The following is a 24,516-nucleotide window of genomic DNA, read 5'->3' on the forward strand; positions in this document are numbered from 1 at the left end:
GCCAGTCAGAATGTGATTATTAAAAAGTCAAGGAACAACACAGGCTGGCGAGGCTGTGGAGAAGTAGGAACGCTTTTACTCTGTTGGTGGGAATGTAAATTAGTTCAATCGTTGTGGAAGACAGTGTGGCAATTCCTCAAGGATGTAGAACCAGAAATCCCATTTGACCCAGGAATCTCATTACTGGGTATATACCCAAAGGAATATGAATCATTTTATTATAAAGATACATACACACATATGTTTATTGCAGCACTATTCACAATAGCAAAAACATGGAACCAATCCAGATGCCATCAATGATAGACTGGATAAAGAAAATGTGGTACATAATACACCATAGAATACTATGCAGCCATAAAAATGAACGAGATCACGTCTTTGCAGGGACATGGATGGAGCCGGAAGCCATCATCCTCAGCAAACTAACACAGGAACAGAAAACCAAACGCCACATGTTCTCACTCATAAGTGGGAGCTGAACAATGAGAACACATGGATACAGGGAGAGGAACACACACCAGGGCCTGTCAGGGGTGAGTGGGGGAGGGAGAGCACCAGGAAAAATAGCTAATGCATGTGGGGCTTAATACCTAGGTGATGGATTCATAGCTGCAGCAAACCATCATGGCACACGTTTACCTATGTAACAAACCTACACATCTTGCACATATATTAATCCTGCACAGGATTTGTTACCTATGTAACAAATCCTACACATCCTGCACAGAAATTAAAATAAAATTTAAAAATACATGTATTTTTTTAAAAACTACACATTTATTATCTCAAAGTTTCTGTAGGTCAGGAGTCTGGGTATAGATTAGCAAGGTCCTCTGTTCAGGGTCTTACAAGGCTGCAATTACGTGTCAGCCAGGGCTGTGGTTTCATGTGAGGCTTACTGGGGAAGGATCTGCTTCCAAGTTGATGTGAGTGCTGCCAAAATTTAGTTTCTTGTGGTCTATTGGATTTAGGCTGTTAGATTTTTGTTGACTGTTGGCCAGAGGCTTCCCTTAGCTCCTAGAAGTAGCACTAATTTCCTTGCCACATGAACCTCCCAAACATGGCCCAAAGCATCTCAAGATGGCTATTACAATCTTTTACATCCCATCACCTTTGCATATTGTATTGGTTAAAATCCAGTCATAGATCCCACACACACTCAAAGGGAAGGGCCCACAAAAGGCCAGGGACACCAGAAGATGGGATCATGGGGCCTACCCATGAGCCTACAGTCTGTCTGCCACAACTTTAGAAAGCTTTCCTCCATTGAAGAGAACAAAACTGTTAGTCACTGGTTCAAGTAGCTTGCTATTTCATATAGATATTCTTAGTCCACTGGAGTCTTAGTCTGAGCTGCTATAACACGATACCCGAGACTGGGTAATTTATAAACAATAGACATTGATTTTCTCATGGTTCTGGAGGCTGGGAAGTCGAAGAGCAAGGTGCCAGCAGGTTCGATTGTCTGGCAAGGGCTGATCTTTGCTTCCAACACAGTGCCTTGAACACTGCATCCTCCAGAGGAAAGGAATTCTGTGTCCTCACATAGGGGAAGGTAGAAGTGCAAGCCAGACTGTGTGAAGCCTCTTTTATTAGGGCCTTAATCCCATTCATGAGGGAAGGAACCCTCATGACCTAATCACCCCTTAAAGGCGCCACCTCGCAGCCGGGCGCGGTGGCTCGTGCCTGTAATCCCAGCACTTTGGGAGGCCGAGGCAGGCAGATCATGAGGTCAGGAGATCAAGACCATCCTGGCTAACACAGTGAAACCCTGTCTCTACTAAAAATACAAAACACTAGCTGGGCGAGGTGGCGGGCGCCTGTAGTCCCAGCTACTTGGAAGGCTGAGGCGGGAGAATGGCGTAAACCCGGGAGGCGGAGCTTGCAGTGAGCCGAGATCGCACCACTGCATTCCAGCCTGGGTGACAGAGTGAGACTCTGTCTCCAAAAAAAAAAAAAAGGCGCTACCTCTTAATAGGATCACATTGGCCATGAAGTTTCAGCACCTGAAGTTTGGAGGGAACACATTCAAATCTTAGCATGTATGTGTGTGTGTATATCTATATATATACACACACACATATATATAATTGGTATATAGTCAATAAATAGGCACAGATATCACTTGGCTAAAATGTATGCTTTTAACAGAGAATTAGCTCTATCAACACAATGTACAGGGTGTTGAATGGATCAGCCAGGGTGAAGGGTGGTTCCCCAGATTCCAAGGTGATACTTAATAAAACATATAATTACATGTGAGGATACAATACATGGGGATTGTATCCCAAAGTACCTTAGCCTAAACGTTGACTTGGTTGGTGACAGAGTGAAAATGGATCACGGCACAGCACATCCAGCAGGGACCAGCAACCCAGGGTGTTATATGCACAGTTTGAATCTCGACGTTACTATACAGTGGCTGAGAGAGCTTAAGCAACTGGCTCGACCCCCCAAATCTGTGGTTCTTCAATGAGGAAGCAGGAACAATAACAGGTTTGTCATGAAGATTTACTGACATCATGTATATAACTGTGCTTTATGTTAGAATGGCTAAAATGAAAAATACAAGCAAAACCAATATTGGTGAGAATGCAAACAGAGCTCTTCTGTGCCCCTGGTGTGAGTGTCAATTGGTTTGACCATTTCAGAAAGTTGTTTCGCAATATCCACAAAAGCTAAATGCGCGACCAAGGAATTTTAACTCCATGATATATACCCTACAGAGATGAGTGCTTATGTAGACCAAGAAAACCTGTACATGAATGTTCACAGCAGCTTTATTCTCAGCCCAAACTGAAACAACCCAAATATTCATCAACAATCTAATTCAGTTGTCCCCAACCTTTTTGGCACCAGGGACTGGTTTCATGGAAGACAATGCTTTCATGGACACAGTCTGGGGAGATGGTTTCGGGATGATTCAAGCACATTACATTTATTGTGCACTTTATTTCTATCATTATTACATTGTAACATATACTGAAATAATTATACAGCTCACAGTAGTGTAGAAGCAGTGGGAGCCTGAGCTTGCTTTCCTGCAACTAGATGGTCCCATCTGGGAGTGATGGGAGACGGTGACAGATCATCAGGCATTAGATTCTCGTGAGGAGCACACAACCTAGATCACTCACATGCACAGTTCACGATGAGAATGTGATTCCTCCACTGACAGGAGATGGAGCTCAGGTGGTAATATGAGCAATGGCGAGCAGCTGTAAATACAGATGAAGCTTGTCTTGCTCACCTGCAGCTCACCTCCTGCTGTGCAGCCCAGTTCCTAACAAGTACGGGTCTGTGGTCTGGGAATTGGGGACCCGTGATCTAATGGATACATTGTAACATATTCACACAGCATAATACTACACAGTGATGCTAAAGCACCATGGCATGCAGCAATTTGGTTCACACAGACCTACTGTTAAGGAAGTCAGACACAAAAGAATGGGTGTTATTTGAGACCACAACAATGTGAAAGTGAAAAACAAGCAAAACTGATCAATGCTGATAACGATCAGAACAGGGGTTACCTTGGGTGGGTATTGACCAGGAGCGGGAGAAGGGAGCTTCCTGGGGGCTGGAAACGTTTTATATCTTGAGCTAGTCGTGGTTACATGGGTATATACATGTAATTGACCCATGCGCTTATTGAGTTACAAATAAGAAAAGCAAAGCAAAGTATTTGGTGCTGACCCTCTGTTCCAATCCCTAACCTTCTTGGCCACAGTGCAGCAGACTGCCTTGATTGTCCTTACCTGAGGCATCAAGAGAGAGGCCATCTACCATTTCCCAGCCCAAGATTTCTTCCACACAGTGATGCTGACCAGCGAGGCAACATGGGTATGCAACTATGCGAGTTATTATCTACACCTATGCGAGTTATTATCTGATCTACACAAACTTGATCAGAGGCAGACGGAGATGCACAGCTTGCATCCTGCCTGGAGTTTTCCAATGCAACACAAAAAGTCTCTCATTCCTCTGCTCTCTCTCTTCCCTCCATGCAAGATTCTCCCCACAGCGTCCCACCTGGGAGCCTTTGAGATCTGCACATCTAGTTCTCCCTCTCCCTCTTTTAGAAACAGGGTCTTACTCTGTTGCCCAGGCTGGCATGTAGTGGCATGATCATATCTTACTGCAGCCTCAATTTTCTGGATTCAAGCAGTCCTCCTGTCTCAGCCTCCCAAGTAGCTAGTGCTTCTTCCCATATTCTTGTAATGATAACACTGGAGGTTTGGTGTCTTGAACCCCCATGTTTAGGACCTGAATGGCCCTTACCAGTGGGGGAAAAAAAAAGCAAAACACAAAAAACCTCTTGCTGTCTTCTTCCTGACATATAAATTATATCATGCTCTGTGACCACGATGACATGGATGACAGGTGTTTCCTTCCACATACCTCCATATCACAGACACCAGCTGGTTTTAAAACGACTTGGTTTTCATTATGCTTCTCCCTGGGCAGGACTCTGCAGAGGAGTGCTTTCCTTCACTCACACCGATCTACTCATTCCCACCCTGTTGTCAGACCTCTTTCATGTTTCCTGTTGCTCTCCATCGCTGAGCACGCTATAAGGACTCAGTAAATGGGAGCAGAGAACACTCCTTAGCAAACCGAGCGTGACAGTCTCTGGAAAAGTGAGCCCTGCAAGACAGCAGGTATAACTCACGCAGACCCATCACACTGTTACTCAATTCACCTCAGACTGCTCTCACACTCTCCACTCTGACTCCAGGTATAACAACAACTTTATAATGATTCAATTCAATTTCGCTTCCTTCTGAGATCCTTTGATTGCAAGAAGAGAGGCCCTAGCTTAGTGTTTTTTATGCTGAGACTCCAGGCCAATCGGTAGGTCATGGAATACATTTACATGGATGCTAGCAGCATTTTTACACAATGAAGTGAAATAGAATGGAATAAAAATCATCGGAGTGAGTCATACACAGTCAGTTGTAAGCATTGTTAAGTGAAATATAATGTACTTCTTACCATGGGCCATGATCAAAGACTTCCAGAGTCCCTGAGCCCAAAAATGTATCCACAAGCATTCCAGTCACTGCAGAGGTAAATTAATAAATTGACTTCACCCAAGTGAACGGCAGAGTTGAGTTTCTAAAACAGAGGTCAGTCCCTGATCCGTGGTGGCCTCAACCAAGACACAACCACCCCGTAAGAAGCTCTGCCAACAACAGCTTAAGAATTAGCCTCACTTCCCCGGTTTAATGTTGAAATGGAAATTGCGACCACAATGATCAATGCAAATTGTTTTAGGAGAAGACGCTCTCTGACCTCTCGGGGAGATGTAAGCACTTTAGAGAACAGGCTTTGAGAGTGTGGCCTTTTCAGAGATGGGTCACTCCTAATTGGCCCGTTTCTACGCCAAGATGAGTGCTGTGTGATTTGGAGCAAACTGCTTTACCTCTTTGGACTTCTGCTTTTTTGACTGTGAAACAAAGAGTAAGTAGGGCTGGGAGGGATCCTTGCAGGGAAGTCTGGAAGCTTGTTGTGTTCAGTTGGTGCAGAGGCACTAGCTTCTCCCTTTTCATCACCTTCTTCCTGGGGGGGAGACAGAATCTTTCCTTTTTTCCCTGTTTTTTTGTACATCTGCATTGCCTCCTTCATAGATAGGAGACAAAGTTAACAGAAACGAGAGGGTTGGGCTAGATTGTGATTTCTCAACATTGGAAACCCACATCTCCTTTCAGTAAAATGGAAACTGTGTGTGCTTGGGCCACCTTTGCAGGCCTTGTCCTTCCCCATGCCAAGTTCAGACCAGACCTAGGACATCTATAAGGGAGAAGGGAGGGAAGGAAGAGAGGGAGAGAAGAGGGGAGGAGGAAGGGATGGAGGGAGGAAGAAGGGAGGAAGAGAGGGAGGAAGAAAGTGGGAAAATGGAAGAAATAAATCCAACTTAAACAGTATGGCCAAGGGCTGTGGGTTTTACTGAAGATGAGGTGGAGATATGAAGGGAGCGATGACATCACCCATCACACAGCAAAACTGCCCCAGTACCCTCTTTAGACCTCTCTGCTCTTTTTTCCTGTTCTTTGAGTACAGAAACTACATCTAGCTGATTATTCTGTTGTCAACTTGGTTACACTGGGAACTACATTTCCCAGACCTCCTTTTCCTGTGTGATTCTAGGTTAAGAGTTGCCCAAAAATGAAGTCATGCAAGACCAGGGAGGCTCACAGGAAGCAGCAGCCGTTACACTCTGAAGGTCATCATTGGTTAGAAGCAGTGAGGGGTGGCCAGACACAGAGGGGCCAGCAGCTCCCAGTTTGTCCTCCATCTTTCCTGCTCCGTATCCAGCTCTCCCCTGACCCTGCCGACCAGCAGTGATGGCGAGCCCACCCTCAGGCCCTTAGCTGCAGACTCACAGGGGCACTCACTATGGAGAACTAATACATTCCATAGCCTTCTAGACCAGCCCCTTTCCTGGTGTCTCTGCACCAGCTTAATACACCAGGCTTCAGACTTCCCTGCAAGCTCCTGACTCATTCACTTGTACTAGCCCTTGTTAGTGATCTCCAGTTGCCCTCAATAGACCTTCTTCCCCAGCTTCTCCTACAGGTGTGTATCATCTGATTCCTGTAATGCAGTTCTTATTCCAAACATACCACCGTGTGGTTCTGCTTCCCGGACTAACCTCTCACCAACACACCCAGTTTCTGCCCCCGCACCCAAACCGCCATCCCTCTCTTCAAAGATAGCAGAATTGAGATTCAACTGGAGATATCACTGAAGAGCTAGACTCTGCAAGTTCTCAAAGTTTGAATAGGAAGTGTGGGCTGAATTCTGAGGGCAAAAGGGGGCCATTGAATGTGTTGAGCAGGGAATGGGGCATGATTTTTTTTTTCCGAAAAAACTGTTACGAACATAATGGGTTACTGGGGGGCCACGGGGACTGTGGGGAGACCAGTGAAAGAGCTGTCACATATGTTCCCAACTATTTATTTTCATCTATATAAATGGAGCAATTGTTCAATGAAAGTTAAACTTTAATCATGGCATGAAAGGGGATAAATCACTTGTCGAGTAAATATTTACTGTTTCTGGACCACAGCTCCTCCATAAAATGTGGCTGCCTCCTCTTTTCCCATCCAGTATCCAGCATAAAAACTAGAAATTAAGAACTCCTCTGCTGGATGTGGTGGCTAACGCGTGTAATCCCAACACTTTGGGGAGGCCGAGGCAGGCAGATCACTTGAGCCCAGGAATTTGAGACCAGCCTGGCCAACATGATGAAACCCTGTCTCTACAAACACACACACACACACACACACAAATAGCCAGATGTGGTGGTGTGCACCTGTAGTCCCAGCTACTTAGGAGGCTGAGGTGCGAGGATGGCCTGAGCCCAGGAGGCAGAGGTTGCAATGAGCTGAGCTTGCACCACTGTACCCCAGCCTGTGCGACAGAGCAAGACCCTGTCTCACACACACACACAAAACCTCCTCAAATCGTGACAACACAGATTAAATCTTAAATCAACCAAATGAACCAGAAAATATGAACAAGTAACACCAAGAACAAGTAACACCAGACACATGACACATGAGACAACTTAAATAGTAATAACGGCAGCATGGTGGTACCAGGTACCAGGTTTGTAGAGGTTTGGTCATCTACAATAAGAAAATGTTACAATGTTCAAATGGAGAAATGGAAGAAAAACATATCACAGTCTCCCTTGCCATCCTACCACTGCCTTTTCAGCTCCGTTTCAACATTCATGCTTCTTTCAGCTCATCAAGAACAGGCTGTGTGCACATCAATTTCCAGAGCAGTTTTCTGAGGCTCCAACTCTGTGTGATATTATCCTTCTGAAAATTAAGTCATAAAAGAAGCACCGCTATTTTTTTTTTTTTTTTCTTATCTGCTGGAAAAAGGAAAACGAAGGATAAGGAAGGGAAAGATAGGTTTTGATCGTGTATTCTAACTCTCGGTTAAAGCAAAACAGAAACAAGATATAGCTGCCTTGAGCTTCATTCTTTTGAATTTCTGCTTTGAGGTTTGCATTCAATCACAACATTTGATTGGGAAAGTTCCCCCCAAATCTGAAGGGGCATATGGATCTGAGTTAACAGCATTTACCCAACAGCCCAAAGAAAAATTATTTTCATATCTTCTGAAATTAAGGGAACTATCTTTATTCCCATCTCATAAAAAGGAAGTGAAATGTAATGATGAAGCTGAACTGCAGTGGCCCGCGATGTCCTTTTGTTCCCCCAAGTGGATGCTCTCAGATTGCAACTTTGAGGAGAAGTTCACATGGGTAATAAAGGCTCTGGGAGGGCATAGACCCTGAAATACCAGGGGTTAAGCAGAAATTAAGTGAAGCATCTGAGGAAGCTTCTAATGTTCATTCTATTGTTTTCTTTGGATGAGGAATCTTCTCTTCCTCTGTCTTTCTATTGGTTGGTCTCTCTCTCACTCTCTCTCTCTCACACACACACACACACACACACTCTCTCTCTCTCTCTCTCTCTCTCTCTTTCTCTATTTATTCCTTTTTAAAATACTCTATGAGGCCAGGTGCCATGGTTCACACCTGTAATCCCAGCACTTTGGGAGGTCAGGTCGGGAGAATCATTTGAGTCCAGGAGTTCAAGAACAGCCTGGACAACACAGTGAGACCTCATCTCTACAGAAATTTAAAAAATGAAAAAAATTAGCTAGGTATGGCCTCAACTACTTAGGAAGCTGAGGTGGGAACATCACTTGAGTCTGGGAGGTTGAGGCTGCAGTGAGCTGTGAAAGCACCATTGCACTGCAGCCTGGGCAACACAGTGGGACTGTGTCTCCAGAAAAAAGAAAGAGAGAAAAGGAAGGGAAGGGAAGGGGAGGGGAGGGGAGGGGTCTCTGTGAATAAACCTGGATAAGAGTTTCCAAGTAGCACCCTGCTCCCTGTTCCCTGTCACATTGCTCACACTCCCAGAAATTCCCTACCTTATCATGACACTACAAATATTTTCTACTCCCTACTCGTCTAAAAAATAAATAACAACAACAACAACAACAACAACCACCACTACTGCCTCTGTTTCACTCCTAAGACTGATTACTTTTTGCTCTGTACCAGCCATGTGTCAGGTGCCTCCAGCACCAGGGACACCAGCACGGGCAGAGGCCCTGCCCTTGAAGAACTCTCAATCTAAGAGAGGATAAATGAACCAGATGACAAGGGAATAAATGAACCAGATACTGTGCCTGTAAAAATGCTGTGAAGGAACTAAACAGTAATTTGTAAAGAGTGTCAATGAAGAAAGACTTTCTTTAGCAGGGTGATCAGGGAAGGTCTCTCTGAGGAGAACCTAAAGTAGATTCCCGGAGAAGTCAGCACAAGTGCATTCTAGGCAAAGAGAATAGCAGGTGCAAAGGTCCTGGGGCAGAAATGAGCTCGGAGGATTTAACGTTCAGTGAGTTGGGGAGTGGGTGGGAATGTAGCTGATAAGGTCAGATAGGTGGATAGCAGTCAGGTATAAAACCTGTTAAGAGCAATGGGAGGCCGGGCGCGGTGGCTCAAGCCTGTAATCCCAGCACTTTGGAAGGCCGAGACGGGCGGATCACGAGGTCAGGAGATCGAGACCATCCTGGCTAACACGGTGAAACCCCGTCTCTACTAAAAAACACGCACAAAAAAACTAGCCGGGTGAGGTGGCGGGTGCCTGTAGTCCCAGCTACTTTGGAGGCTGAGGCAGGAGAATGGCGTAAACCCGGGAGGCGGAGCTTGCAGTGAGCTGAGATCCGGCCACTGCACCCCAGCCTGGGCGACAGAGAGAGACTCCGTCAAAAAAAAAAAAAAAAGAGCAATGGGAACCATGAAGGGGATTTGCCCATGTGTGGGAAGGCCTGTATTTCTTTTATGGAATATTCATCATCTTTTTGCCCAAAGTCTCCAAACAATTAGACTTTCCTTGGCTATCAAGATAAACAGATATTCCTAGGTGCAGATCACTGTAAACACTTTAAGTGCTGGGAATTCATACTAGGCCTTGTAAACTTTAAATTTTAGAACTAGAAGTGATCCCTGAAGATCAATTATTTTGATACTGTTTTGCATTCTCTGAATAACATTGTCTTCCTTGATTAGAAAAGTGATAAAGGCTGAATCCACTGAAAATAGTTTGCATATGAGTAATGAAGATTCAACTAATTCACTTAAACTATATAAGCTACTTATTGACCTTTGTTTGCATGAGAATTCAACAGTGTCAGCTTCAGGCAAGGCCTGATCCGGGTGTCTGATATGATGCCAAGGACCTGCTCTTTCCATTGCTCTGTTCTGCCGTTTCTAGTGCAAGCTTATGCCATCCTTAGTATAAACTTTCTCCTTAGGCCGGCTGTTTTTATAATTACAGGAGAGCTGCCTGCCCCTACCATGACTATCTATCATCTTCTCTAATAATGTCTAGTAAAAGCACTCGGGGTTTCAACCTGCCCAGCCAACATCTTAAGATTAAATCTGGACCAACTTAGGTCACATGCCCACTTCTGCACCCTTGAACCAATCACAGTGGCTGGAGGAACACAAGGCCCTCTTGGCTCAGCTTGGGTTACATACACTACTCCTAGATTCCAGAAAGTGTGGTCACCTTCCGTAGAATCACATCAGCTAAGATTAGAGAGAGGATGATTTCTCTGAAGCAAAATCAGTTATATTGTCAGAGCTGGGAATGGTAGGTGGATGTCTTAAGTAAACCTTCAGGTCACTTATCAAAAATGAACACTCAGATACATAATTCTTATAAAAGTTACAGTTTACAGAGTTAACTCAAAGAAGTCAACAGGTGTCACTAGTGACCACCAAGAAGGTGGGTTATATTAGTCAAGATATGCAAACTGCTATAACAAACTATCCCAAATCTCAGTGACTTGACACGACAACAGTTTGTCAAAGAAGTCCAAGATAGCATAGGTTGGAGACCACTGTGCTCCACATAGTCATTCAGGGACCCAGGCTCTTTCCATCAAATAGCTCTCCTGTACCTGAGGGCCTTGGGGATCTTCACGAGATTTGTTACATCCAATGAGCAGATGAGGAAAGAGAGCACACAGAAAAGGCACAGCCACCCTTAATTGTCTTGACCCAGAGGTAACACCCAACACTTTTAGTCTCTTTCCATTGGCTGGAACTAGTCACATGGTGCCACCTACATACAGCAGAGCTGGGAAGTATAGAATAGTGGATGCCCAGGTGGAGGTGGGAACATGGATATTGGTGAACACCAGCACCTTCCTAACAGTGTGTCATCAATCACAGCTTTTGGAATCTCTGCAGTTCTTTCACATGGTTATTGTAGAAAATTTAGAGATTCCAGAAACACCATTTTTAACTTTGATAAGTAACCCAGAAAGGGAAGTACAGAGTGGGATGTGGTAGGCTATTGTTCAGAAATATTGACTGCCTGTTCCCTCTCCACTAAAAGGACAGAGGCTATTTCCCCCACTTCTTGATGCTGAGTTAGGCAGCGTGGCTCACTTTGGCCAACAGAATGAGACAGAACTTACTATTGCTAGTTCTGGAACTACGTCTCAAGTGGCCTTGCAGTTCTCACTTGCCTTTTGGTGCGTCTGCTGTTGCCACTGGAAGAACATGCTGGGCTAGTGTGCTGGAACCAGGAGAAGGATGATAGATGCACAGGGCAGAGCTACTCCAGCCAATTCTCCCTAGATTGCCCAGCTCTCGTTGCTAACCCTCAGATGTGTGAGCAAACCCAGCTGAGATCAACAAAGCCAACCAGCCAAGTTCACCTAGATCAGCCACAACCCACCCACAAACCACGGACTAAATGAGTTCTTGCTGCATGACATTGAAATGTGTTGTTTATTGTGCAGCAGTGAGCCAATATGGTGGAGGTGCTCAAGCTTGCAAAGGATACTGTGTTTTCCCAGGTTACTTTTTTACTGGCGACAATTAAAAAAAAGGGGGGGGGGTAGGAAGATATTACAGAAGTGTCAGGCGCATGTTGAAGGAAATGTTCCAGACTCTGTTGAAGATAATATGCTCTGAGATGACACACGATCCAGAGATGGAATTCCAGAGCCATGGTTAAGTTCATCCCTCATGACGTGAATCCAGGGCTTCCAAGGACAAGGGAGTCAACAAAGCACGGTGCATCGGCAAAGAAGGTGCTGGAATCAAGACAGAAAACACCACCCACCACTCACCACCACCACCACCACCTTCAACCCCACCGCTCATGACTATGAAGCATTTACGCCTACAAGTCACGCGGTTGTTTTGCTTACAGAGGAGTCAATATGGGCATAAATGGAGCTGGAAGAGGCTCAGACACCAAGAGCAGAGAGGAACTACAGACCAAAGTTCCCCATTCTGAAAAATCAAAAATAATTATAGAAAAGCTCTGACTTCTGAGTGGAAAAGGGGGAAGCTTCCACAACCCAAAGTAATAGAACAAGCACCTAACACCCAGATCTTTGTTTTTAATGCCATTCTCCAACTTAAAAAAATTTTTTTTGGAGAAATGGTTGATTCTAGGACTGGGGTAGGAAATCTACAAGATGAGCCTGGAGGATCTTGTAGTGCTAGAAATTGTTCAAACAAAACCACACACACACACAATGATGGGGGTGTGTCAAAGGAACACAAGGGCCACTGAAAGAGCTCCGAGTGGCCAAAGCTGGAACAATTCGAGCAAGAAAATAAATAAATAAAGTTGCAATGGATTACAAACCAAAGTATTAAAAAATCCATGAGTTTATACTGATATACGTGAAATAAATACAGAATAAAATAGGCAAATCTGTGCAGAAAAATTGCAAAAAATATACATATATATTCTGCCCTCAAGGAGGGGGAGTCTAACATCCCACTCCCTAAGTGTGGGCTGTGCATAGTGACTTCCCTCTCTTCAAGGGTCACAAGGCAGGGGTGGGTGAAGGAAGAGAATCGTCACTTTACCATGGAGAAAACTGACAGACTCTACCTCAGCCAGGTGATCAAGGTTAAATTATGGTGTCATAGGTAACTTTAATATGATATGATGAGTTATTGCACTTTATGTTTGTGGTCTCCCTCCTAAAAACCCACCTCACGGGTTTAACCATGAGCAAAACACCAGATCAATCCTAGTTGAGGAGTGTTCTATAAAGAAAACCTAACCAGTACTCCTCCAAACTGTCAAGATCATCAAAAACAAAGTCTGATTAATTGTCACAGACAAGAGGAGCCTGAGGAGACACGATGAGTAAGTGGAGTATGTTATCCTGGATGGGATCCTGGAACAGAAGAAGGAGATTGGCCGGGAGGGGTGCCTCACACCTGTAATCCCAACACTTTGGGAGGTCGAGGTGGGGAGATCACTTGAGGCCAGCCTGGTCAACATAGCAAGACCCAGTCTCTATCAAAAAAATTTTTTAATAAACAAATAAAGGACACTAAGTAAAAATTAAGGGAATCCAAATAAAGTAACAATTTTAGTTAATGTATCAGTACAGGTTCACTTCTGGCAAATTTACCATGTTAATGTAAGATATAATTCATGTTAAAAATAGAGGAAACAGGGTGGTATGTTAGAATGCTCTCCGCGATCTTCACAACTTGTCTGAAATAAAAATGAATTCTCAAATAGAAAGTTTACTGTTAAAAAATGTGAGAACCAGGACCATCCTTGAGGATGAAAGAGGAAATTTAAGCATAGACTTTGAGGTCAGGGACAGCCAGATTTAATTTCAAGTTTGCCTTACTTGGTTGTGTGGTCCTGGAGAAGTCACTTAACTTTCCAGCATTTTATCTTCCTTGTCTATAAAATATGATCATCAAGGTGCCTTCCTCCTAGCATGGTGGAGAAATATAAAGCAGGTTACATACGGAAGCAGTGTGTCATATTGCAAACGTTACATAGATTAGGGCCATCATCATTATTTATTTCTTAGTAGGAAGATCAGGGAAATCTTACCTTCCCAACCAATAATAAATAAGGCAATAATTACCCTCAATAGGTTGTGCATGCTGAAAAGACAAAATAGTTGCTTTCTTAAAATTTTAGATTCAAAGGGTAAATGGGCAGGTTTGTTACATGGACAGATTGTTGATGATGAAGTTTGGGTCTAAGTTGCCCAAGTAGCGAACATATTAACCAACAGGTAGTTTTTCAGCCCTTATCCACCTACCTCCCTCCCTGCTTTTTGAATCCCCGGTGTTTATTTTTCCCATCTCTATGTCTGCATGTACCCAATGTTTAGCTCCCATATATAAGTGAGAACGTGCGGTATATGGTTTTTTGTTCCTGTGTTCGTTTGCTAAGAATGATGGCCTCCAGATGCATCCATATTGCTGCAAAGGACATGATTTCATCTTTTTTTTTTTTTTTAGACAGAGTCTTGCTCTGTTGCCCAGGCCGGAGTGCAGTGGCGCGATCTCAGCTCACTCCAACCTCTGCCTCCGAGGCTCAAGCGATTCTCACGCCTCAGCCTCCCAAGTAGCTGGGATTACAGGTGAGGGTCATCATGCCCAGCTAACTTTTTGTATTTTAGTAGAGATGGGGTTTCACCATGTTGCCCAGGGTAGTCTCAAACTCTTGAGCTCAGGTGGTCTGCCCGCCTCGGCCTCCCGAAGTACTGGGATTACAGTCATGAGCCACCACGCCTGGCTGATTTCATTCTCTTTCAAGGCTGCATAGTATTCCATGGCGTATCTGTACTACATTTTCTTTATTCAATCCACCATTGATAGGCACCTGGGTTGACTCCATGTCTTTGCTATTGTGAATAGAATTGAGGTAAACATATGAGTGTACGTGCCTTTTGGGTGGATTGATTCACTTTCATTTGGGTATAGTTTTTTTGTTTGTTTGTTTTTTGTTTTTGTTTTGAGACGGAGTCTCGCTCTGTCGCCCAGGCTGGAGTGCAGTGGCGTGATCTCAGCTCACTGCAAGCTCCGCCTCCCGGGTTCATGCCATTCTCCTGCCTCAGCCTCCCGAGTAGCTGGGACTACAGACGCCCGCGACCACGCCTGGCAAATTTTTTGTATTTTTAGTAGAGACAGGGTTTCACCATGTTCGCCAGGATGGTCTCGATCTCCTGACCTTGTGATCCACCCACCTCGGCCTCTCAAAGTGCTGGGATTACAGGTGTGAGCCACCGCGCCCGGCCTCCTTTGGGTATAGCTTTAATAACCATTGAGGCCGGTGCAGTGGCTCACGCCTGTAATCCTAGAACTTTGGGAGGCCAAGGTGGGTGGATCATCTGAGGTCAGAAGTTCGAGACTAGTGTGGCCAATATGGCGGAAACCTATCACTACTAAAAATACAAAAATTAGCTGGGTGTTGTGGCACGCACTGTAATCCCAGCTACTCAGGAGGCTGAGGTAGGAGAATCGCTTGGACCAGGAGGTGGAGGTTGCAGGGAGCCGAGATTGGGCCATTGCACTCCAGCCTGGGAGACAGAGTGAGACTCCATTTCAAAAAAACAAAAACAAAAACAAAAAAACACCATTGAGATAAATCAATGAACATGAGAGTTACAGTGGAGTGGTCGATGGTATTGTTTGTTCACGACTTCCTTTTCTCCCACCTTGGCCATGACTTCTTTTTAGAAAGTGTATGATGCTACCCCACTGACTTGAGCTGCTGTGCTGTGGCCAATGGCCCACAAGCAGAAACGATGCAAACAGAGGCTTTAAGTATATTGACATGCCATGGCTTGGCCTCTTGCATACTTGCTGTCATCATGATGAGTATGCTCCAAGTAGTCACTGCTCCTTCATCCTGGTCCTAACGTGAAAGACACACGGAGTTGTCCTGAATCTCAGCCCAGTTAACTGTGGCTGATGTCCAGACCCATGGGAGAGCAACGAACGTTGCTTGTCACAAGTCGCTGAGATTTGGGGCTCCTTGTGCAGCCTTATCCCAGCAATAGCTGACTACAAGTTGATTGTTACCAAAATTATTTGAACACTACCCGTGTTTCTTCTTTATTGTTTTGTGGCGACTCAGTAGAAGATGAAGATACCTTTCTAGGAAAAGCAAGCAGTGCCCCTCCAAAGAGATAATCACAGTGGAGGAAGAGTTGATCTTACACACAGTATTTATGTTTTATGCCACTCAACAGTTTCCATTAGTCTTTTCTTTGAATGCTCCCATTTTTTGTTTATTTTACTATTTTTTCTTGTAGTTATTCATCACCTAAACTGTAGGTACTTCTAGAGTGTCCGTGATGTGTTAAACAGAGCGGACACTTCACAGATATGATCCCTAGATCACACAATATCTTTGTAAAATTTGCTTTATTGCCTTCAATTTACAGGTGAGGAAACAAAGGTCCAGAGATCTTAATTGCATCACACAGCTGGTAGGTAAGTCACAGCCTTCAGGCTCAGATGTATGTCTTTGGTTTCTACAATCTTTGTTTCAATATTGCAACTCTTTTATTTTATTTATTTTAGAGACAGGGTCTCGCTCTGTTTTTCCAGATGGGGTGCAGTGATGTGATCATAGTTCACTACAGTCTCAACCTCCCAGGCTCAAGAAATCTTCTTGCCTCACTCCCCCAAGTAGCTGGGGAACTACAGGTGCATGTCACCACACCTAGCTACTTATTTATTTATTTAGTAGAGATGGGTCTCCCTATGTTGTCCAGACTGGCCTCAAATTCCTGGCTTCAGCTTCCCAAAGTGCTAGGTGTGCCATCGTGCATGGCCTTATTTTTTTATTTTTAGATATTTAGAAAGAACAAATGCAGGTTTCTTACATACATATATCCCATAGTGGTAAAATCTGGGCTTTTAGTCTACCCATCACCAGAATAGTGAACACTGTACCCAATAGGTAATTTTTCAACCCTCATGCCCCCTCTTACCCTCTCACCTTTTGCAGCCTCCAGTGTCTATTAGTGTACTCCGTATGTCCATGATTACAATTATTTTTAAAGTGGACAACTAGAATTACGGGATGGGTTCAGAAATGCATATCTAATGTGGGGTTTAGAGACACTGGAAGCTTGGTGAGAGAGGTACCTTTAGATAAGAAGATGTCTCAGAGATCCCCAAGCTACCACCTAATTTAACATTGACTGTTTATTGAACATTTATTACATGCCAGGTGCACTATGCCTTGGAGAGGCAGAGATGTGCAAAGAGTCACATGGTAAGGAGATTGAGTTTTGTTCTGAGGGTAAGAGGGATCCACAGAAAAGTTTTCAGTGAGGGCTATGAGGGAGCAGTAAGAAGGCAATTACAGGAGTCCAGGAAAATACTGGCCTGGACTGGGTTAAGGTGGTGGTGGGTAGAGAGAAGGGAGAGATTCAAAAGGCACTTGGCACAGGTAACAAAAGGAAGAAACAGACAAACCGAACTTCATGAAAATTTAAAACTTTGGCGCATTGAAGGACATTCTCAACAGAGTTAAAAGGAAACCTATAGAATGGGAGAAAATATTTGCAAGTCATATACCTGATAAGGAATTCATATCCAGAATATATAGAGAACTCCTACAATTCAACAACAACAGCAAAGGCCAAACAACCCAACTCAACCCAAACAACTTGAATAGACATGTCTCTGAAAGGGATATACAAATGCCAATAAGCACAAGAAAAGATGCTTAGAATCACTAATCATTAGGGGAATGACAATCAAAACCACAGTGAGATACCACCTCACACCTGTTAGGATGGCTACGATCAAAAAAACAGAAAATGACAAGTGTTGGCGAGGATGTGGAGAAACGGGAACACCTACGCCCTACTGGTGGGAATGTAAAATGGTACAGCCTCTGTAGAACACAGTATGGAGGTTCCTGAAAACGAAATAGAATTATCATATGATCTAGCAATTCCTCTTTAGAGTATATACCCAAAAGAATAGGAAGCAGGGTCTTGAAGAGTTATTTGTACACTAAGGTCCACAGCAACATCACTCACAAGAACTAAAAAATGTGGAAGCTACCCAAATGTCCATCCACCAACGAAAGGATAAGGAAATGTGGTATATCCATACAAAAGAATAGTCAGCCTTAAAGGGGAAGGAAATTCTAGCACATGCTACAACATGGATAAACCTTGAGGATACTATGCTAAGTGAAATAAGCCAGTCACAAATAGGCAAATACTATATGATTCTGCTGATGTGAAATACTTAGAGTTGTCAAAATCATAGAGACATAAAATGGAATGGTGGTTGCCAGGGGCTGGGGGTTGGGGGGAATGAGGAGTTACTGTTTTATAGTCTCAGTTTTACAAAATGAAAAAGGTTCTGAAGATAGATGGTCGTGACAGTTGCACTACAATATGAATGTACATTTAATATCACTGAATTGTACACTTAAAAATTAAGGTGGTAAATTGGCCGGGCACAGTGGCTCATGCCTGTATTTCCAGCACTTTGGGAGGCCAAGGCGGGTGGATCACCTGAGATCAGGAGTTCGAGACCAGCCTGGCCAACATGGCGAAACCCCCGTCTCTACTAAAAATACAAAAATTAGCTGGGTCTGGTGGCAGGTGCCTGTAATCCCAGCTACTCAGGAGGCTGAAGCAGGGGAATTTCTTGAACCTGGGAGGTGGAAGTTGCAGTGATCTGAGATCATGCCACTGCACTCCACCCTGGGCAACAGGGCAAGACTCTGTCTCAAAAATAATAATAATAATAAGGTGGTAAAGTTTATGTCAAGTGTATTTTACTACAATTAAAAATCAAAACAAATGATATTTTTAAAGGCACTTAGGAAGTAAAATGAGTAGGGCTGGGTCTCATTTATTGCATGCAGGTGGAGGGGGCTAAGGAAAAGAAAGGAATAAAAGCAAATCCTAGATTCCTGACTCTGGCACCCGCGTTACTAGTGGCGGCATTCTTTAAGACAGAGAGTACTAGGGAAGGATTCATCCCTCCACACATTTGCCTTTGGCTGGTATGTCTCTTCAGTCTCCTTTATCTATGGCTTCTGCCTCCACCTATTTTTTTAAATTTCCCTTGCAATTGACATATTTAAAAAAACTGGATCATTTGCTCTGTAGAGTACCTCACAATCTGGGTTCCATTGGTTGTATCCTTGTGGCATCTTTTGACGTTGTTCCATCCCTTGTATGTTCCGTGAATTGGTCTTTAGATTTAAAGATTTTATCTGATTCAGGTTTGAGTTTTCAGCAAGAATATTTCGTAGTTAGTTGTATTATTCAATCAGCAGGCTCCTAACGTCTGGCAGTCTCTCTTCAGGGGATTTTAGCAGTCGATGATCACCATTGCCTAGAGCTCTTATTTCTGTAGGCACTTGCAAAATGGCTCTATTTTAAGTCTATCAGTCCTTCTTATTAGTTGGACTACTATGGAGAAAGCTTTTCTTCATCGACTAAGATACAGTACCTACAGGAAAGGCAAGATAAATGCTCAATTCTTTTATTTGTCCATTTTCAGAATAATAAGTTGGTTCTTTAAAATACCTTCCAAAGGAGGCCAATGCATTTTGGTTTGATTTGTTTTGTTTTTAGGATCATTGGTAACTCATGGACTTTAGAATCATTAATGTGTTTCACTGCAATGTAGTTATTCTTCTTTCAGATGCTCATAGAATTTCATCTTTAGCCAGCAAGAGTCAGTGGGTTGGTTCCTGAGCCCTTTTGACACAACCATAGTAATCTTTGATAGCCTCCTTTCTTCTGATTACCAAGATGTCCTAAGATCATCCTGTACATTTCCTGCCCCACTCTCGGAATCAGCCATTTCTCCCGGGAGCTATAATTCCTTTCACTTTGAAATTGTTCTTAGAGACCATAATCTGTGTTATTGCTGGGTTGGTCATTGTTTCTAGGTAGTAGGTTGGTGCAAAAGAATTTGAGGGTTTTGCCATTACTTTTTTTTTTTTTTTTTTTTTTGAGACAGAGTCTCACTCTGTCGCCCAGGCTGGAGTGCAGTGGTGCGATCTCGGCTCACTGCAAGTTCTGCCTCCCGGGTTCATGCCATTCTCCTGCCTCAGCCTCCCGAGTAGCTGGGACTACAGGCGTCCACTACCACGTCCGCCTAATTTTTTTGTATTTTTAGTAGAGATGGGGTTTCAACCGTGTTACCCAGGATGGTCTCGATCTCCTGACCTCATGATCCACCTGCCTCAGCCTCCCAAAGTGCTGGGATTACAGGCGTGAGACACCGCGCCTGGCCTGCTATTACTTTTAATGGCAAAAACCGCAATTACCTAAAATTTCAATAATCAAAGCTAGGAAGTAAAAATTTTAAAAAAGAAATGCATCATAAGTTTATATTATTTCCAGTTCAAATTTAGGATTACAAGGCTTCATTCATTTAGGTGATCTTGTATTTTTATATGTTTTCTCTTATGCTGAAAATCTTAGTTGCTAACAACACTAATTTACCAATCCATTTATTTTACCCACTATGTATTGAAATAACAATACCAATATTTTTGCTAATAGTATGATTGAGAATAGTTTCTTCCTTTTTTTGTTTTTCTTGTTATTTTGTACAGTCAAATTGCTGTGTTTAGAGTCACATGTATGTGGCTAAGTCACTAAGCCAACATGGCGAGGTTCATTTGTTTCATTTTCTTTTCAGTTTTAAAGAATTAGTTTTCATTTTCTTTTGGACTTTTTATCATTGTAAAAGAAACTTATATGGTTCCCGAGTCAAATCTATAAAATGATATATTTTCGGATGTTAGTATTTTTAAATGTGTCACCCATATCTCTCAGACTGCTTTTTATTATCTAGAAAATGTTAGGTTTTACCCACTAATGAAGGGAAATAAGACTAAGTGTCATTCAGACTGTTAGAAATGATGGGGTATTTTTATGAAAAGAAACAAATTCAACCTTGAAGCTAGAAGCCATTTTTGTTTCCCCTAACAAGGACCTGTCTGTCAATTTCCCACAGTTTCAAAGCCCCACTGCACAACCTGAATGAAAACACAATGTCATTATGGTTACTGAAATCAATTAAATGTCAAGGTTTTCCATTTGCATGCAGCTTCCTTCAGACAAGAATGCTTTTCAGAAAATCTTTATTCCCTTTGGATTTTTTTTCCCCTGAAAGCTTTTATGATTAATGTGACAACACAAACGCAGCCATGTCTATAACTTTCTTCCACAGATCCACAAATAGAACGTACTGAAGCACCACAGGTTGAACTTACTCATTGCCTTGCAGGACTGGCACAGCCCCGGCTAGAAGCCTCAGCCTCATCATTGCATGCTCTCCCTCTCTCTTCCATTGCTGCTAGTTGCCTCTGTGTCCTACTGATTCCAGTACTCAGGGTCTCAGACATCCAGCCTGCCTCTCCTTTCTACTTGGCCTCATCCCTCCACCAGCATCTCTCATGATGGATAGTAGCAACAGCCTAGTTTCCATGCCACCAGTCCCTCCCCTCCAAGCACTCACAATACAGCAACCAAAACTGTCTTCCTAGAAAAATCACAAGCCTGATAGTCTTAAAGTCCTGTTTAAAAATTGTCAGTGGGGGCCCAGGCATGGTGGCTCACGCCTGTAATCCCAGCACTTTGGGAGGCTGAGGCAGGGGGATCATGAGGTCAAGAGATTGAGACCATCCTGGCCAACATGATGAAACCCTGTCTCTAATAAAAATACAAAAATTAGCTGGGTGTGGTGGCTCAATGTCTGTACTACTCCCAGCTACTCGGGAGGCTGAGGCAGGAGAATCACTTGAACCCAGGAGGCAGAGGTTGCAGTGAGCCGAGATCATGCCACCGCACTCCAGCCTGGCGACAGAGCAAGACTCCATCTCAAAAATAAATAAATAAATAAATAAATAAATAAATAAATAAATATTAGAAATAAAAAAAATTGTCAATGGCCTCCCATCAATCAAGGAACAAAATACAAAATCCTTAGCATGGTATAAACACCTTTCATAGTCTCATAATCTTACCCTCTCTTTTTTTTCTCTCTCTCTCTCTGTCTCTCTCTTTTTTTTTTTTTTTTCTAGAAACTCTTTTATGCTCTTCCCACGTCATGGTCCTGATTAGGGCATGCTAGAAATTTTTATTCCTCTCTGCCTTGACTCATATCGTTTCCTTACATGCAATGCCCTACCCCTACATCTTCACCTAACCAACTTCTACTCATTCTATGGCACCCAATGCGTTTCCATCACCCCTCCTGTGAATCTATTTCATTTCCCCAACTCCAAAGGCAACTAAGCCTTCCCTTCTCCAGGTTTGTTACATTGTTGTCAGGCTTTGTTTTAGTATTTATCTTCTACAGCAGAGATGGGTTTGTATATCCACTTCTTAGAAGTGTTATATACCAATAAATTCATCTATATGAAATGGACAAATTCCTAGAAACACACGAACTACCAAACTGACTCAAAAAGAAATAGACAATCTGAATAGGCTTATAACAATGTAAGAGATTAAAGAGATTAAAGCATAATCAAAAAGCTCTCTAAAAGGAAATCCCAGGACTAGATGACTGGTAAATTCTACTAAATATTTAAAGAAGAATGAACACCAATTCTTCCCAAACTCTAGTTAAGAAAAGAAAAAAAAAAAAAATGGAAGAGGAGGAAACACTTCCTAACTCATTGTATGAGGTCAGCATTACTCTGATACCAAAGCCAGATAAAAACATCGCAAGAAAAGAAAACTACATACCCACTTCTTACTAAAGGATGTGAATGCCTGTGTCTTACTCAGCTTTGGGCTCTTAGCACCCAGCACAATTCCTGGCACGCAGTGAGAAACCATAGAGCCTTCTTTATTCCTGAATAATTTAATGGCTAAGCATGGGCAATGTTTGAACTGGAAGAGGTTGTCTGACTTGAAAGGATTTGAATCCCAAGATAGTTTTAGATGGTTATAGAAAGATGTGTTATTCTTAACATCACTCAGAAAGTAAGTCTATCACATTCAATCAGCTCTGTGATTTCTCTCTTCCAAATTCCCCAAGGGAGGGAGTTGGAGCTGGGTAAAGTTCAAGTTTCACTTAATGAGGTAATGATTTGTCCTCTTTCTTGTGGGAGTGGCTGCAAAGATGAGATCGCACAAGAGCCCAAGAGCATTCCTTGTGTATTTCTAGAACACAGTAGATAACCATATGGAAATATTACTCAGCAGCTGAATTACTCTCTGGGAAGTGCCTTGGGTTGGGATTGGGAACAGGCTAGAGGGACAGAGGATGACTTCCCCCCCCCCCCCATCCTTGCTGTTGTTTTGTTTGTGTGTTGCAGCACGCAGAACATTAACGGAGCATGAGAATGCAGTTACTAAGGAGACGTTAGAAGCTTCAGGGAGAAAAGGAAAAGGAAAAGTGGAACAGGTGTCACCACAGAAGTCCTATGGGGATGGGTGATGAGGAATCTTATTAAGTTTTGCTTTTTCATCTGTCATGTAAATTCTCTCCCCAGTGTTTCCATAACGATGTAAAACACCCATTTCTCATTAACATAGAGGGTAGCTAGACTTTGTTTTTAAAGATTGGTCCCAAGTGCTGTGTCCATTTTAAGGTGCTCTTACAACACAGCAGATCTCCCCACTAGAACCCACTTGTATTTAAACGGCAAGCATAATGCTTGATGTACCAACTGGAATGCTTTCAGTTGAACGAAACAGAACCCCAGCTTAAAATAATGTGAACAGTGAAAGAAACTTATTGATTCATGTAAATAAAAATGGGTCAATACTAGTTTCAGGAATGGCTTGATCAGGGTGCTGACTCCATTGCTCTGCAGTTCTCTTGATTTTGCCTTCCTGAACGTGATGGTTTACTTTTCACACTCACTTTTGTCATGGTGACAGAATGTCTGGAACAGTTCCATACCCCACATCTTCCTGAAGAAAAGTGTCTTTATCTCAACTACCAAACAAAATCCTAGGTTTCACTCTAACTGTGCAAACGGGTCACATGTCCATCTCTGAATCAATCACCATGGCCGAGGGAAGTGCCATGCTCCTGAGAGGTGACAATGCGCTAGCAGCCCTCACTCTCGGTGCCTCCTCCGCCTCGCCATCCACTCTGGCATCCACTCTGGCGGCACTTGAGGAGCCCTTCAGCCTGCCACTGCACTGTAGGAGCCCCTCTCTGGGCTGGCCTGGGCAGAGCTGGCTCCCTCCCCTTGCCGGGAGGTGTGGAGGGAGAGGTGCAGGCAGGAACCCGGGCTTCGCGCCGCGCTCACAGGCCAGCCCAAGTTCTAGAGGGGTCGCGGGCTCAGCGGGCCCCACACTCAGAGCGGCCAGCCAGCGCCGCTGACCCAGGGCAGTGAGGGGCTTAGCACCCGGGCCAGCAGCTGCAGAGGTTGCGCCAGGTCCCCCAGCACTACCAGTGCTGTGCTCAAATTCTCACCGGGCCTCAGCTGCCTCACCGCAAGGCAGGGCTCAGGACCTGCAGCCCGCCATGTCCAAGCCCCTGCCTCCGCCATGGGGCTCCCTTGCAGCCCAAGCCTCCCCGACGGGCGCCACCCTCTGCTCCGTGGCACCCCATCCTATCCACTGCCCAAGGGCTGAGGAATACAGGCGCGGCTTGGGACGGGCGGACAGCTCTGCCTGCAGCCCCCGTGCGGGATCCACTGGGTGAGGCCAACT

General features: G+C 43.8%; 1 protein-coding gene and 1 long non-coding RNA gene across 2 annotated transcripts in view; one reads left to right on the forward strand and one right to left on the reverse strand.

Annotated features, from left to right (window-relative positions):
* The window catches only part of LOC101003089, a 47,193-nt gene that overhangs the window by 18,980 nt on the left and 3,697 nt on the right, over positions 1–24,516 (forward strand). The window contains exon 2 of the long non-coding RNA XR_004178836.1: positions 16,282–16,330. This is a non-coding gene — a long non-coding RNA (uncharacterized LOC101003089). The remainder of the gene's footprint in view (positions 1–16,281; positions 16,331–24,516) is intronic.
* The window catches only part of LOC101004370 (gamma-crystallin S-like), a 104,733-nt gene continuing 92,037 nt past the window's right edge, over positions 11,821–24,516 (reverse strand). The window contains 2 exon segments of the mRNA XM_031656044.1: positions 11,821–12,147; positions 13,723–13,810. Coding sequence (XP_031511904.1) covers positions 13,766–13,810 — 45 coding nt within the window. The 3' untranslated portion in view covers positions 11,821–12,147; positions 13,723–13,765.

This window comes from Papio anubis, chromosome 16 (assembly GCF_008728515.1).
Source record: "Papio anubis isolate 15944 chromosome 16, Panubis1.0, whole genome shotgun sequence".
Lineage (NCBI taxonomy): Eukaryota > Metazoa > Chordata > Mammalia > Primates > Cercopithecidae > Papio > Papio anubis.